This window comes from Triticum dicoccoides, chromosome 1A (genome assembly GCF_002162155.2).
Source record: "Triticum dicoccoides isolate Atlit2015 ecotype Zavitan chromosome 1A, WEW_v2.0, whole genome shotgun sequence".
Lineage (NCBI taxonomy): Eukaryota > Viridiplantae > Streptophyta > Magnoliopsida > Poales > Poaceae > Triticum > Triticum dicoccoides.
In genome coordinates, this window is record NC_041380.1 from 493,426,251 (window position 1) to 493,442,319 (window position 16,069).

The 16,069-nt window shown below is 50.7% G+C and overlaps 1 protein-coding gene across 1 annotated transcript; it reads right to left on the bottom strand.

Annotated features, from left to right (window-relative positions):
• Positions 1-14,116: 14,116 nt before the first annotated feature.
• On the bottom strand, positions 14,117-15,861 carry LOC119281895 (microtubule-binding protein TANGLED1-like). Its single transcript, XM_037562303.1, has 3 exons — positions 15,609-15,861; positions 15,366-15,508; positions 14,117-15,264 (listed from the first exon to the last, which is right to left on the bottom strand). The coding sequence occupies exons 1-3, from the start codon at positions 15,711-15,713 to the stop codon at positions 14,379-14,381; spliced, it is 1,134 nt and encodes a 377-aa protein (XP_037418200.1). The 5' UTR covers positions 15,714-15,861; the 3' UTR covers positions 14,117-14,378.
• Between the last annotated feature and the right edge of the window lie 208 nt (positions 15,862-16,069).

Genomic DNA, 16,069 nt, shown 5'->3' on the forward strand with positions numbered 1-16,069 from the left:
CACTTCAGAACCGAAGAAGACGAGGACTGCCGAGGCTGAAGCCAGAAAAAGGAAAAATCCTGAAGCTTCTGATGTCGCTCCCTCTAAGAAGAAGCGCAAAACCAAGAAGGATCAGGCTGCTCCCACAGAGCCATTAGTTGTTGAACCTATCTCAATGGTTCGCCCTGCATCTGAACACCACGAGCACCAACTGATTGTTCATGAGCCTGCTTCCACAGAGGCTCCTGATGCTGAAGACATTCCAGCAGTTGACCCCACCGCTGCTGAAGACATTGGTCACCATGACAATGTTGAAGATGATGAAGTCCTTCCTCAGATCGAGCACCAACTGGTATCATCGCCTGTGCTTACGCACAACGAACTCATCAGCATTGGTCGTCCTCTGACGCCAACTGCTCAGGATGCATCGTGGGCCGATCACCCACAGAGACAAGACACTCCAAGCTCTCCCCAAGCAACCCCATCAGTGCAAGAAGAGGATGATTTTGAGGCCCAGCCAACTCCATCTCCACAGGCGTTGCCAGCGCTACGCAGGCTTCACAAAGGACCAAGGTCTCAAGTCCCTCTTTCGAGCGTTCCAGAAGGAGAAGTGCACCACCAATCTGTTGCACGTCAAGTGTTTCCTGATGCCACTCCTACTGTGACTTTCTCTGAGTCTAAAGCCAAAGGTGCTGAAGACAATCCGGCTGCATCAGCCGATGACAAACAAGAAGAAGATCGTGTCCCTACACCCCCAAACTCTGAAGAAGCTGTTCCTGAAGTGAACGTGTCTGTGCCCGACCCTCCATCTCATCAAGTGGAGGTTGAGAATCTTGAGGCTGCCACCACCAACACAAATGAAGCCAATGACGTAGTCATGGCCGAAGAAAATGTGGAGCCTGCACCAACCAATGTGCCAGAGGCCAATGAAGCCAATGATGCAACTGCAACAAATGTGCAGCCTGACGCCTCTGTTGATGCCACTGGTCCTGTTCCGCCACCAAGGCCACACACTATCGAGCAAGCATTCAACTATGGCCAACTTGTCACTATCAAATGGTCTTTTCTGACTCCTCCGCCTGCTGCTCGTCCTCGGTTTGACTATCACGTTGAGCATAGGCCTCAGGTTCAGAAGCCAATACCAAGGTTGCCCAGGTTTCCAGGCACTGCATCTGCCCCCGGATCGTTCAATATCAATGGCTTCAAGGCACACAACACCTTCTTCAATAGCGCCAAGAACCCCTACTCAAGGGCAAGAATATCTTCTGATCGGTTCTGAAGCTATCAGCAGCGCAATTATTACTCATGCATTCTGTACAATCAAGGTCGCATTTTTCCACATATGCGTCTTGACACTAAAGCAATAACTGGTCTGCCTTGCTTGGCAGAAGCTCTGGATTGCTTCAAAGAGTCTGGATTGTTGCCGTTCATCACCGACAAAGAGCACTGGAATGAAGAATTGCTGCTCCAATTCTATGCCACTCTTCATATCCGTGGCTACAACAGGGATCCGAAGACTTGGGTCCTTGAGTGGATGACAGGCAATGTTCATCATGAAGCCAAAGCCTTTGATATCATTGAGCTTACTGGCCTGCCCACTCCAGGCGATCTCTATGAACCTGGTTGTCAGCTTCACAGTGCTGCTATGGAAAGCATCTTCCACAAGCCTGAGCCCAATATGAGTCAGATGCTTAGCATGATGAAGCCTTTGCCTCCAGATGCTGAATATCCTAAGGAGTTCTATGTTGAAGACCTTGAGTATCTGCCATGTACTATCTATCACATCATAAGGCGAACTCTCTGGCCCATCAAAGGACATTCTCCACATGCCAAGCTAGAAGGCGCAATGAAGACGTTGGTCTTTCATATTCTTCATGGCAAAAGCTTCAATGCACAAGACTTATTTATTCGCCAACTTGCTGCATCAGGATCCGATCTCTTTGGCTTGAAGTTTTACGCTCCATGGATTATGCGGCTGATCAAACTACACTCAGCTGTCACCTATCAGCCCTCTGCTCGTAATCATCGGATCTTTCTGCCTGACATTGATATGTCAGTTGAAGCCATCTATCCAGAGCCTGCCAAGGAGCCTCTTAGTCTTCAGAATGCTGAGAATCAAAGCTTCTCTCAAAACATTGAAGGAGTTCAAGCAGTCTCTCGTGTTTATCCTCTGGCTGGCACTACACGTGCACCTCACCGTGCCCTCACTGAAGCCACTGACAGCACCATTGCCCAACGGCCCAAGAAGCGATCCCGTGTTCTCAATGACTGAGAGCTTCTGGTTGCCCTCCATCAGAAACAGGATAGGCATCATGACTGGCTGAAGCGCCAAATGCAAAGCCTCTTGGTGGACGTAAACAGGATTCGCAATCTTGCCACCAAGAATGCCTTTGTTGCCCATGAAACCTGTCGGCGTACATGGAAAGGGCTGACGCTTATGTGTTCTGAAGATGATCTTCAAGAGGATGGCTTCTCTGAACGCTTCAAGTTTGACTCAAGACCTCCAAGAAGGACTGTGCTGTGACGAACTCCGTCTCTTGAAGACTCTGAGTTCTCTTCCTCCGTGGCAACTGTGAATGCCAGAGTGATCGATGACGAAGACAATTCTACTTCACCGCCCCCTACTTCTGCATGCATCGACACTGCCCCGAGTTCGTCTACACCGCCTAACAACACCGATGACCTTTCTGCTTCACCTACTCCTCATGGGAACGAGTAGATGCTCTATGTCTTCAAACCTTTTTGATCCTTACTGACAAAAGGGGGAGAAGCATATGAGTTTGATAGTCTTCAAGCGGGTCCATATGGGCGGTTGCTTTATATTTTGCCTCGTGTTTACAACTCTCGTTTTGATACATTTGGTTCTTTGAGTTGTAACACTTAAACTCGATGGTTGTCTGCTACTTATTTGCTATTCTGTGATGCGATGATAAATTCCGCATGTGCGACGATAAATTCCGCACTTAGATCATTTTGCAGACGTCCATTTTTCATTATGCATGTCATTATCTTCACATACTTTTCATGCATGATGAATTGTCATCATAAGTTGAAGAGGATCTCCACAAGTACAACCTGCCATGTGCATTTGCATTCCAAAAGCAAATTACTTATATGCACATCTTCAGGGGGAGCCCTTGCAACTTATGAAGACAATTCCCTATCCTTTACAATTTCACATATTATATTCCCCGTTGAAAACTTCAACTAGTTTGTCATCAATCACCAAAAAGGGGGAGATTGTAAGTGCATCTAGTGCCACCCCTAGTTGGTTTTGGAGAATTGACGACAAACCTAGTTGAGGGACTAATGTGTTTGTGAGAATTGCAGGATAACACAGGTAGAAGTCCCTCATTGATTCGGTTTTCCTACCAGAGATGACCCCTAAAAATGAATGAAGACATTGAAGTCAAAGGTGGTATGTGAAGACATTCACATTGAAGACTATGACAAGAGAAGACATCGCATGAAGACTATGGAGCGTGAAGACTTAGTTCTTTCATCGTTCTTTTTCTTCTTTGTTGAGTCATAGGAACCACCGTACTGTTAAGTGGGGTCCAAGAGAACCAGTCAGAATGACTGAAGTGATGCTTAACCAAAATCCTATGTCTTCGAATGAAGACTATGAGAGCAAATCTTGTCCAGAGTTGGATAAGTCAGCTTTGCTTGTAGCCCAAGTAAAGTTGCCGTGTGTGTTTGAAATGTGACCGTTGGAACACGTGCCAGTTCCTTAGTGATCGAGGGTCATTTCGGACAAATCAGGTCGGGTTGCCTAGTGGCTATAAATAGCCCACCCCCTACAACCATAAATGATTGGCTGCTCAGAATTAGAGTACGGCTTTTGTCGTTTGAGAGCAACCCACCTCGAAGCCTTTGAGAGAGAATTCCTTGCGAGGATAAAGCCCTAACCACCCAGAGCCAAAGAGTGTTAGGCATCATTTAAGTCTTCCTGTCTGTGTGATCTGAAGACTTATTGTTGGGTAACGTTGCAGAAAACAAAAAATTTCCTACGGTTTCACCAAGTCCATCTAGGAGTTCATCTAGCAATGAGTGATTGGATTGCATCTACATACCTTTGTAGATCACGCGCGGAAGCGTTCAAAGAATGGGGATGAGGAAGGCGTACTCGACGTGATCCAAATCACCAGAGATCCTAGCGCCGAACGGACGGCACCTCCGCGTTCAACACATGTACGGTCAGCGTGACGTCTCCTTATTCTTGATCCAGCAAGAGGGAAGGAGAGGTTGAGGAAGATGGCTCCAGCAGCAGCACGACGGCGTGGTGGTGGTGGAGCTGCAGTACTCCGGCAGGGCTTCGCCAAGCACTATGGAGGAGGAGGAGGTGTTGGAGAGGAAGAGGGAGGCACCAAAGATCAAGGTAAGAAGTCCTCCATCTCCCCACTATATATAGGAGGGCCAAGGGGGGGGGCGCCGGCCCTAGGAGATCTAATCTCCTAGGGGGTGCGGCCAATGGGAGGAATCCCTCCTCCCCAAGGCACCTAGGGGGTGCCTTCCCCCTTTGGGACTCTTCCCTCCTTGAAACCCTAGGCGCATGGGCCTCTTGGGGCTGGTGCCCTTGGCCCATGTAGGCCAAGGCGCACCCCCTACAGCCCATGTGGCCCCCCGGGATAGGTGGCCCCACCCGGTGGACCCCCGAGACCCTTCCGGTGGTCCCGATACAATAACGGTGACCCTGAAACTTGTGCCGATGCCCGAAATAGCACTTCCTATATATAATTCTTTACCTCCGGACCATTCCGGAACTCCTCGTGACGTCCGGGATCTCATCCGGGACTCCGAACAACATTCAGGTTACTGCATATACATATCCCTACCCTTAAGTGTGTAGACCCTACGGGTTCGGGAGACATGTAGACATGACCGAGATCGCTCTCCGGTCAATAACCAACAGTGGGATCTGGATATCCATGTTGGCTCCCACATGCTCCTCGATGATCTCATCGGATGAACCACGATGTCGAGGATTCAAGCAACCCCGTATACAATTCCCTTTGTCAATCGGTATGTTACTTGCCCGAGATCCGATCGTCGGTATCCCAATACCTCGTTCCATCTCGTTACCGGCAAGTCACTTTACTCGTACCGTAATGCATGATCCCGTGACCAAACACTTGGTCACTTTGAGCTCATTATGATGATGCATTACCGAGTGGTCCCAGTGATACCTCTCCGTCATACGGAGTGACAAATCCCAGTCTTGATCCGTGTCAACCCAACAGACACTTTCGGAGATACCCGTAGTATACCTTTATAGTCACCCAGTTACGTTGTGACGTTTGGTACACCCAAAGCACTCCTACGGTATCCGGGAGTTACACGATCTCATGGTCTAAGGAAAAGATACTTGACATTGGAAAACTCTAGCAAAACGAACTATACGATCTTGTGCTATGTTTAGGATTGGGTCTTGTCCATCACATCATTCTCCTAATGATGTGATCTCGTTATCAATGACATCCAATGTCCATAGTCAGGAAACCATGACTATCTGTTGATCAACGAGCTAGTCAACTAGTGGCTTACTAGGGACATGTTGGTGTCTATTATTCACACATGTATTACAATTTTCGGATAACACAATTATAGCATGAATAAAGACAATTATCATGAACAAGGAAATATAATAATAATGCTTTTATTATTGCCTCTAGGGCATATTTCCAACACTTATTACACTTGAGGACTGTGAATCCTCCAGCCGGTTAGGTGTCGCGTTCTGAGCATCCAAGAGTCATTGTGGATCGCCGGTGAACAAAGTCTATGAAGGTTTGGAAGTCTACCTTGAAGACTTACCAGAGTGATTGGGTGAGGACTGGGTGTCCTTAGCTCAAGGGAATAAGGTGAAGACGAGGTCTTCTGAGTTGAATCTCAGCCTCCCTAACCAGACATACAGTTGTCACAGCAACTAGAACTGGTCCAACAAATCATTGTCTTCAATGAGTCACTGGTTTCATCCTTCCCTTCCCTTTACTTACTGTTGGTCCTTGTGAAGTCATTGTACGATTGCATCACCATTTGGCTTCACTAAGTGATTACTTGTTCTGATTGGCTTTACAATATCTTCCTACCTGATCCTTACTGCCTAGCTGCTATTAGTCATTGCACTTTCACTTCATTGAATACTTGACTATGGTTTGCCTAGTGTAGTCTACCTGTCGCTGCATGGTAATAGGTTTATCTCTATCGTTTGTCTTTGAAACTTCCATGTTTTGAAGACGTTCATAAAAATCGCCTATTCGCCCCCCCCTCTAGTCGATCACTAGCACTTTCACTTTCCTATTCAAGGGAAAACCAACGCATGCTCAAGAGGTAGCACTTATCTGTGGTGACAATGGGATATTCACGTGATCCTCTTGATGTATGTTTTGGTGATCAACTTGCGAGTTATGTGACCTTGTGAACTTATGCATAGGGGTTGGCACACGTTTTCGTCTTGACTCTCCGATAGAAACTTTGGGGCACTCTTTGAAGTTCTTTGTGTTGGTTGAATAGATGAATCTGAGATTGTGTGATGTATATCGTATAATCATACTCACGGATACTCGAGGTGACTGATAATCCCCAAGTGCAGGGAATCATTGTAGCAATTCCCAAAGGTGGAAGTGATAAGTATGGAGTGTCGAACCCACAAGGAGCTAAAGGTAAGATCAATATTCTCTCAAGCCCTATCTGCCACTGATACGACTCTACGTACACCGAACATTTGCTTCCAACTAGAAACGAGGAATAAAACTACGTTGTGGGTATGAAGAGGATAACTTTGCATGATATCGGAGAGCTAAAATGTAAAAGTAGGTGCTGTTATCATAAAGTTAGAATATATTACTAAATATTGTAAATAGCGAGTGTGGAATAATATTGGATCGGTGTGCGGAATTGTCTTAGGCAATTGTTAACAAGACCGATAGTCGTTATTGAAATTTCATATGAGGAAGAGGCATAAGCTAACATACTTTCTCTTCTTGGATCATATGCACTTATGATTGGAACTCTAGCAAGCAACCACAACTACTAAAGATCATTAAGGTAAAACCCAACCATAGCATTAAAGCATCAAGTCCCCTTTATCCCATACGCAACAACCCCCTTACTCGGGTTTATGCTTCTGTCACTCAAGCAACCCACTATATTCGAATCATGAACGTATTGCAACACCCTACAGTGGGAATCCCTCACGCTTGCGCAACACGGAGGGCACAATAGGACAGCACCAAAATAAAACATACAACGCATACCAATCTAGATCATCAATCAACCCAAAGACAAAGGATATCTACTCAAAACATCATAGGATGGCAACACATCATTGGATCATAATATGTGGCATAAAGCACCATGTTAAAGTAGGGATTACAGCGGGGTGCGGGTGAGGGAGTCCTGGATTAGGGGGTCCTCGGACAGCCGGACTATATACTTTGGTTGGACTGTTGGACTATGAAGATACAAGATTGAAGACTTTGTCCCGTGTCTGGGCGGGACTCTCCTTTGCGTGGAAGGCAAGCTTGGCAATTCGGATATGTAGATCTCCTCCCTTGTAACCGACTCTGTGTAACCCTAGCCCCCTCCGGTGTCTATATAAACCGGAGGGTTTAGTCCGTAGGACAAGAACAATCATAATCATAGGCTAGCTTCTAGGGTTTAGCCTCTACGATATCGTGGTAGATCAACTCTTGTAATACTCATATCATCAAGATCAATCAAGCAGGAAGTAGGGTATTACCTCCATCGAGAGGGCCCGAACCTAGGTAAACATTGTGTCCCCTGCCTCCTATTACTATCAGCCTTAGACGCACAGTTCGGGACCCCCTACCCGAGATCCGTTGGTTTTGACACCGACATTGGTGCTTTCATTGAGAGTTCCACTGTGTCGTCAGGATAAAGGCTTGATGGCTCCTTCGATCATCGGCAACAATGCGATCCAGGGTGAGGTTTTTCTCCCCGGACAGATCTTCGTATTCGGCGGCTTCGTACTGCGGGCTAACTCCCTTGGCCCTCTGGAGCAGACCGAGAGCTACGCCTCTGGCCATCAGGTCAGGTTTGGAAGCTTGAACTATATTGCCGACATCGGCGGAGACTTGATCTTTGATGGATTCGAACCCATGTCAGGTGCACTGCACAGTCACGACAGGCATGACTTAGCTCTGCCGTCAGACAGTGTTCGGGAGATCACACCTGTGGCTACTCTAGCCCCCAATCCAGAGCAGATCGTGCCGTCCGAGGATGGGTGGATGGACCCCGCCACGGAGGCCGCACACTCAGCGGTGATAGAGCCGAATATTGACTTCACCTCCTATGAGACCTGTGTTACCGGGCCCTTGGATTCGTCCCCGGCCACAAGCTCTGAACCGCTTGCGTCCGTGCCTATCGAATCTGACTGGGCACCGATCATGGAGTTTACCTCCGCGGATATCTTTCAGCACTCGCCCTTGGGCGATGTGCTAAATTCATTGAGGTATCTCTCCCTGTCAGGAGACCCTTGGCCGAACTATGTCTGGCTTGAGTGGGGAGTGGAAGACGAAATTCATTCCCCACCCACCGCCCACTTAATAGCCATTGTCGACGACCTAACCGACATGCTTGCTTTCGGCTCCGAAGACATCGACGGTATGGACGACAATGCAGGAGAAGAACAGGAACCACCGCCCACAAGGCACTAGACAACCACCTCATCATATGATATATACATGGTGGACACCCCCAAAGAAAGCAATGGCAATAAGGCAACGTAGGATAATCCCCTCGAGAAGCAATCTAAGCACCAGCGTCATCGACGCCGCTCTAAGCCCCGCCATAGCAAAAGCAGCGATGTCGACACAAGAGACAATAAAGCTGCGGACAGTGCCGAAGATGAAGACAATCCCCTCCAGCCAGGCTTCGAGCAGGAGGATGGGCAAGCGAGCCCTAAGGAACAGGCGACAGACGGAGAATCAGGGGATGACAATTATATGCCCCTCTCCGAAGACGAGGTGAGCCTCGGCGATGAAGAATTCATCGTGCCTGAGGATCCCGTCGAGCAGGAGCGCTTCAAGCGCCGGCTTATAGCCATAGCAAAAAGCCTGAAGAAAAAGCAATAGCAGCTTCAAGCTGATCAAGATCTGCTAGCGGATAGATGGACCGAGGTCCTGGCAGCCGAGGAATACGAACTCGAGTGCCCAACCAAAAGTTACCCAAAGCGCAGGTTGCTACCCCAACTCGAGGAGGAAGCATTAAAGCCTACACTAGCAGCGTATGATGCAGCTGACCGGCCACCTCGTGGCCAAGACAAAACGGCGTATCAGCCCGAAGTCCAGCCCGCACCCTGTCGCTAGTCATACAAAAAAACCAAGGACCGGGGCTACACGCAGGACCTGCGAGACGTATTGGAAAACAAAGCAGGACATACAAGATCGATCTACGGATCACGGGGGCGCGCCCCAACGCGTGACAACGACCGTCATGCCGGATATACTAAAAGCAAATCCGGCCGGGTCGAATACAGCGGACAAGACTCGTACAAACTGCATCGTGATATAGCCCGGCACAGAGGCGCCGCACACCCCCTATGCTTCACTGATGAGGTAATGGATCATGAATTCCCAGAAGGGTTTAAACCCGTGAACATTGAATCATATGATGGTACTACAGATCCCGCGGGATGGATAGAGGATTTCTTTCTCCATATTCACATGGCCCGCGGGGATGATTTACACGCCATCAGGTATCTCCCACTAAAACTCAAAGGGCCGGCTCGGCATTGGCTGAATAGCTTACCGGCAAACTCCATCGAAAGTTGGGAGAACCTGGCAGACGCATTCCTGGACAACTTCCAGGGCACTTATGTGCGACCACCGGATGCTGATGATTTAAGTCACATAACACAACAGCCCAGAGAGTCAGCCAGGAAATTCTGGACTCGGTTCCTAAGTAATAAAGAACTAAATTGTCGACTGTCCGGATGCCGAAGCACTAGCGGCCTTTAAACATAACATACGTGACGAGTGGCTCGCCCGACATCTCGGCCAAGAGAAGCCAAAATCCATGGCGGCCCTCACGACACTCATGACCCGCTTTTGCGCGGGCGAGGATAGCTGGTTGGCCCATAGCAACAACACATCAAGCAATCCTGGCACATCAGAGGCCAGAGATAGCAACGGCAAAACCCGACGCAACAAACACAAGCATCACAAAAATGGTGGAAACACCGAAGATACGACAGTCAATGCCGGATTTAGTGGCTCTAAGTCCGGTCAACGGAAAAGGCCATTCAAAAATGACAATTCGGGCCCGTCCAGTCTGGACCGCATACTCGACCGTCCATGCCAAATTCATGGCACCCCAGGAACACCAGCCAATCATACCAACAGAGAATGCTAGGTCTTCAAACAAGCCGGCATGTCAGGTGCCGAAAACAAAGAGAAGGGGTCCCAAAGCGATGATAGCGACGAGGAGCCCAGATCACCGAATACAGTAGGGTAAAAGAAATTTCCCCCGCAAATCCAAATGGTGAACGTGGTAAACGCCACCCACACTCCCAACCCGGACCGGATGCGCACCCGTACGGATGTCGACTTAACGGAACCAGTCGTCCCAAAATATAAACTAGGGCCGATCACCTTCAACCACACGGATCGTTCGGTCAACACCAATCAGGGCAATTCAGCCGCACTAGTCCTCGACCCAATAATTGACGGGTTCCACCTCACACGAGTCTTTATGGACGGAGGCAGCATTCTAAACCCGCTTTACCAGGACATAGTGCGCAAGATGGGCATCGATCATTCGGTGATCAAGCCCACTAAAGCCACCTTTAGAGGTATTATACCAGGGGTGGAGGCCAGCTGTACAGGCTCCATCGCCCTTGAGGTAGTCTTCGGATCACCGGACAATTACCGTGCCGAAGAGTTAATCTTCGACATCGTCCCCTTTCGCAGTGATTATCAGGCACTGCTCGGACAAACCGCATTCGCTTGATTCAACACGGTGCCACATTATGCCTACCGTAAGCTCAAGATACCCGGTACGCGCGGCGTCATCACGGTTAATGGCAAGGCCGAACTCCCCCTCGGTACCTAAGAGTATACCGCTGCTTTAACAGCAGAGGCAACGAGTGGCACCTTTCAATTGAACCTCGAGTCGACAGCCAAGCTCCTGGACACCGCCAAAGGACTCCGAACTACTTCGCGGTAGGATAGCCCGGCTCATCCAGAGCTCAATTAAACACTCCAGCGAAGGCCGGGACAGGCCACATACCGCGGCTCAACCGCTCTGCGACACACAAACATATCTTGCATTTTCTGTATAGGTTCATTTTTACCCAGGCAAGGACCGGCGATATGGAAGCAGCTCGAACACGCAAGGGAACCCTTAGATATTCCCCTCGATGACCATCCAACTGCACTCCGGATCCGCACACAGCTTCTTCCCGCCTGGTCTCAGTACGTTCCGCAGTCACTTTCTCTTTTTATTACTTTACATGTACTCATACGCATCGACGTATTATGCAAATACAACATGTGGATTTATATGACGCTTATCTGTCATTATCTCTTATTGAAATTCTTTTGTCAAAATGGCATCCGTACACCGCGATATGCCTTAAATATGCCAGGGGCTTCGTTTTATCCATAATACGGCAATAAAGTCCGAACACCTTCATGGTAGTTCGGCACCCCGAACTTATAGCATTATATGCATTAGCTCCGAATCATGTCTTGGGTCAAATGTTGGGTTTGCCCGGCTCCCATGTTTTGCTGCCTTACGTTCTGCTATATCGGCTAAGGCGGCACAGGGAGAACTACTGCGATTGTGTCCCGGTTCTTCCGGACGAGCACCTCAGTAGAGAAAACCGGAAACTGACTGTCATGATACGGCGAGAGCTGGCCAGCTGTTCGAGAGGTTGTAAAATCTTTAAGGATTTATCCCGCATAATGCCATAACCAATGCAGCATGCGATGGATCGGCTTTTCATCCGATCAGGTGCTTATAGAGCCCCTCATGCGGTCTTCCGAACACCAGGGACTGCGCCTACCTTCCTTTTCTAAAGCTCCTATGGCTAAGTGAGAGTGATAAAGCCCTATAATCTGATTGCCTGGTTCGTTGTGCTGAACACCTCCTTCGAAGGACCCAAAACTAGGATAAAGAGTGATCAGATTTATCCCGAACACCCGTACTTCCTACATGGGGGCAGAAGCCGACGACTGGCCAACTCTCAGCACTAACATATAAAATGGCCGCGCAGGAGGATAAACTTTCATATAACAGGCAATAAATAATAAAAATGACCTTGTTCAACATTACAAAGGACAATATGATTGTATTCATGGAAATATAATGTCCTTGGTGCATTGCTCCGCCGCAAGGCAGGATCCTCTCAGGACACTTTCATAATATAACTCAGGCTTGCGGTGCTCCTTTCCCTCCGGCGGTCCCTCGGTCACCAGCTTTTCAGCATCCATCTTCCCCCAGTGCACCTTTGCGCGGGCGAAGGCCATTCACGCACCCTCTATACAGACCGACCGCTTGACGACGTCCAGTCGAGGGCAGGCACTCGCAAGCCGCTTCACAAGCCCGAAGTAGCTGCCTGGAATCGGCTCAGCGGGCCATAGCCGGATAATCAAATCCTTCATGGCTAGCTCGGCCGCCTTCTGCAGTTCTATCAGCTGTTTCAGTTGATCGACAAAAGGCACCGGATAATTTGGTGCCAGATACTGTGACCAGAAGAGCTTATCCGCAGTGTTCCTTTCTTCGGCTTGGTAGAATTGTGCGGCATCAGATATGCTGCGTGGCAGCTCCGCAAATACCGCTGGAGAAATCCAAACTCAAGATTAAGAAACATGATTCTCTCCCCAAATACTTGACTTACATGGAACAAGCCTTACCCGCCGCGATCTTCCTCGCCTCTTGGATCTCCTGCAGGGCACCTTGGGTTTCCCCCTGGGCATCGCATGCGGCCTGATGAGCCTTGGCAAGTTCGGATTCTTTCTCCGTTAGACTCTGCTCCAAGGCCCCGCATCTTTTCACGACCTCTCGAAGCTCGTGCTCAGCTCCAAGGCCAGAGCTTCTCCTTGTTGTCCAACACCTCTGCCCCGCACCAGCCTCCTCCACCCACCGCGCCCGCGACGCGATGCTCCTACACCACAACATATACAACCCGATGAACGATCCAGAAGCGCACCAGCAGCACAAACAGATCAACCACAAGATAGCACACACCTGAACTGGACTCTTGAGGAAGAGGGTGCTGCGTCCGAGAGGAAGGGGTTGAGGTGCTGCTCCTCCCCGTCGTCTTCAGCCGCAGCGGCGGGGGCAGCCCGGGGAGCACGACCCCTTCTCCGTTGGCCGCGCGCCACGGCCGCCATGAACCACTCCCTGCACGTCTGTACTCCCTTCTCTCACCAAAACTTCAAGACTAATAGTTGACAAAAATGTCCCATGCTGCCCTGGCCAAAATGCCCTTCTTTCTCCGCAATTGAGCAAATACCCCCCACTTAGCTTCGCCGATTGATAAAATGCGACCCGTTACTGTTAGAAGCGACATAAAGGACTGGTGGGATCATTGATTTATTGCTTGAGCCTCGTGGATGTATATATAAGAGTACAGGATCAACTTCGAGTACAAGACAAGGCAGAACATATATCCTAGTCTATCTCAAGTGTCTACTATATATAGGGGTACAGGATCAACTTTTACCACAAACTATCTGTCAAGTGTCTACTATAAGCAAGCATTTTTACCCTGTGGCCATCTTTGCAGTATACAATCCAGGAATCGATGCTCAGATCAAACTTTGGACCGTCTCGACAAAGCTACCGAGGGCCAACAATGCAAAATCCAACCACTCGTTCGTGACGAAATTTGAACTAAAAAAAGTCCCATCTAGGGCAGTGAACGAGCAGTAATAAAATCGGGGGATAAACCTAATGAGTTGCTGAATCCCACAGCCGGGGATCATCACCACGGCCCTCAGCAACCGTAGGACGGATCAAGCCGGAGACCCGCCCGCGAGCTAGAGCACGAAACGAGCAGGACAGCTCACGCACAGATGCCCCTGATTCCCAATTCCTAAGGTAGCCGCACACGGCGAATCTGGCTAGAAATGAACGAATTGCTGCCCAACTCAGGAAACATCAGGCCACCGAGTAGAAATTCTTGAAAATGTGTTATTTATCCAGGAACTTACGGCTACTGTTTGGTTGATCAAACCAACAAGATCCAGATTAAAACTACCATCCAGACAAGATCAAGTACTCCCACGATCCAACGAAATGTAACGGATCCATAGACCACTAACCCATGTACAGTTTCAGAGTTTCTCTTTGTGGCACGCACTTTTTTAGTATAGCAGAGCTCATGTCCGCAAGGCGCTGAAGATCACCACGATTGAATTGATCGCCTCACATCAAGATGATATCCTGACAGTCCGCGCCGTCAAGTTGACGACGGGTCGCTGCTTGAGTCCACTCATCATGCTGCCGCCCACGCCGACGCCGCCGTCGCGGCACCTCAGCGACGACGTCCTCGATTTCATTGGCGAGATGAAGGATAGCCTCGCCTTTATCGGTGAAACGAGCCTTGTGGCCAACTTGGACGGCGAGAATGAGCACCGCCGGGCTTTCCCGGACGCCGCCTGTGCTTTCCCTGGCGGCGACACGGCGACGGGTCGTGAATTGGGCAGCAATTTGCCATGGCTTTTCAGCTTGGACCCAAGGGCGCTCGGCGGCGTCTTGACCAGGAACTTGTGCGGCGTCTGCGCGGCCTTGACAGGGGACCTAGCCTTGTTCGACCGCTTCTGCTTCTTTGTGGCCGACGGCGAGGCGTACGCGGCCGAGGAGGCGGGAGCGACGAATGTGGGGTTGGGGAACATCACCGTCTTCTTGCCCCACGGCCGGTTCTTGGGGGACACCCTGTTCGCCGCCGACAGCGACGGGCGGCCGAGGGGCGAGGTGGGCTTGAACTGTATCCGGGACCGGACGCGCGCGCGCGACGGCGGCGTGCCGGCCTCGGCCCCCGCCGTGCCGCGCTGGCTCTGCTTCTCCTTGGCGCGGCGGGCCCGGAGCGGCGTCTGCTCCGCGGTGGCCTTCCTGGTCCTGGAGACGGGCATCGGGGTCTTGGGCGGATCGGCGACCGCCACGATGTCCCGGGCGAACTGGCTGGCCTGGACGATCTCCAGCACGGTCTCGCCGAGGAGCATCGCCGGCAGCGACATCCGGCGCCACTGGGCCGCGCCCTCGCCGCCGCCGAACTTGCCCTTGGGGGATCCGCTCCGCGCCGGCGTGCCCCTCATCCTGCCAAGACATCAATCCGCGCGCCGCAACGTCAGCGAAGGCAGAGATCGAACCACCCCGGTTCGGGCCGGGCGGCAGAGTGGACAGAGAGGGGGACTTGCCTGACGGTCTCCTGCTTGCAGCGGATGCTGGTGCGGAGGTAGCCGCGCGTGCTGCGCGGGCTGAGGCTGACCCCGGAGACGACTTTGGCGCCGCCGGCCACCGTGTACTGCAGCTCCTGCAGCCGGGCCATGCACCTGTCCATCTGCGCGCGCACCCCCAACCAAACCCATCAAATCCATCAAGACCCGTGCCACAACCTCTCCCCAAAACTTGACCGAAACAAGATCCTGTTTGCTCCTTACCTTCTTGAGGGTCTCCCTGACGAGGGCGGGGTTGAGCGCGGCGGCGGCGGCGACGGCGGCCGCCGTCTGGCGGTCCGGCTTGGCGTTGGGGCTCCTGGCGACCATGGTCGTCGTGCGGCGGTTGCTGCCTGGCCTGGGCGGTGGGCGGTGGGCTGATGATGAGGAGCAGGCGTGGGTTTGTAGAGAGCAGAGACGGACGGACGACTGGTACTACGCCTGCGGCCAACGGTCGCCCCGGCCCAACGGCTAGTTGGCTCTCGGAGTCTCGGGGGGAGTAACTGAGGCGGGGACGGACGGAACTTTCTTGAGCGGCACAGCTGGGTCGCGTAATAAGCGCAGCGGGGCCCACCCTACCGTGTATAGTACAATACGGAAATTTTGCCACATGACGGGAATTGGAATCTGGCCGGGCCAGCTAATAAGTGTACGCATTCCAAATAAAGGCAGTGAAAAATATGGTT

What these genes read in the sequence shown, in the direction of transcription:
- LOC119281895 (XM_037562303.1), bottom strand. Translation starts at nt 15,713, where the DNA reads ATGGTCGCCAGGAGCCCCAACGCCAAGCCGGACCGCCAGACGGCGGCC. An exon ending in TCAGGGAGACCCTCAAGAAG is followed by an intron (nt 15,509 to 15,608) that starts GTAAGGAGCAAA and finishes GTGCGCGCGCAG; the next exon opens with ATGGACAGGTGCATGGCCCG. An exon ending in TGCAAGCAGGAGACCGTCAG is followed by an intron (nt 15,265 to 15,365) that starts GCAAGTCCCCCT and finishes ATGTCTTGGCAG; the next exon opens with GATGAGGGGCACGCCGGCGC.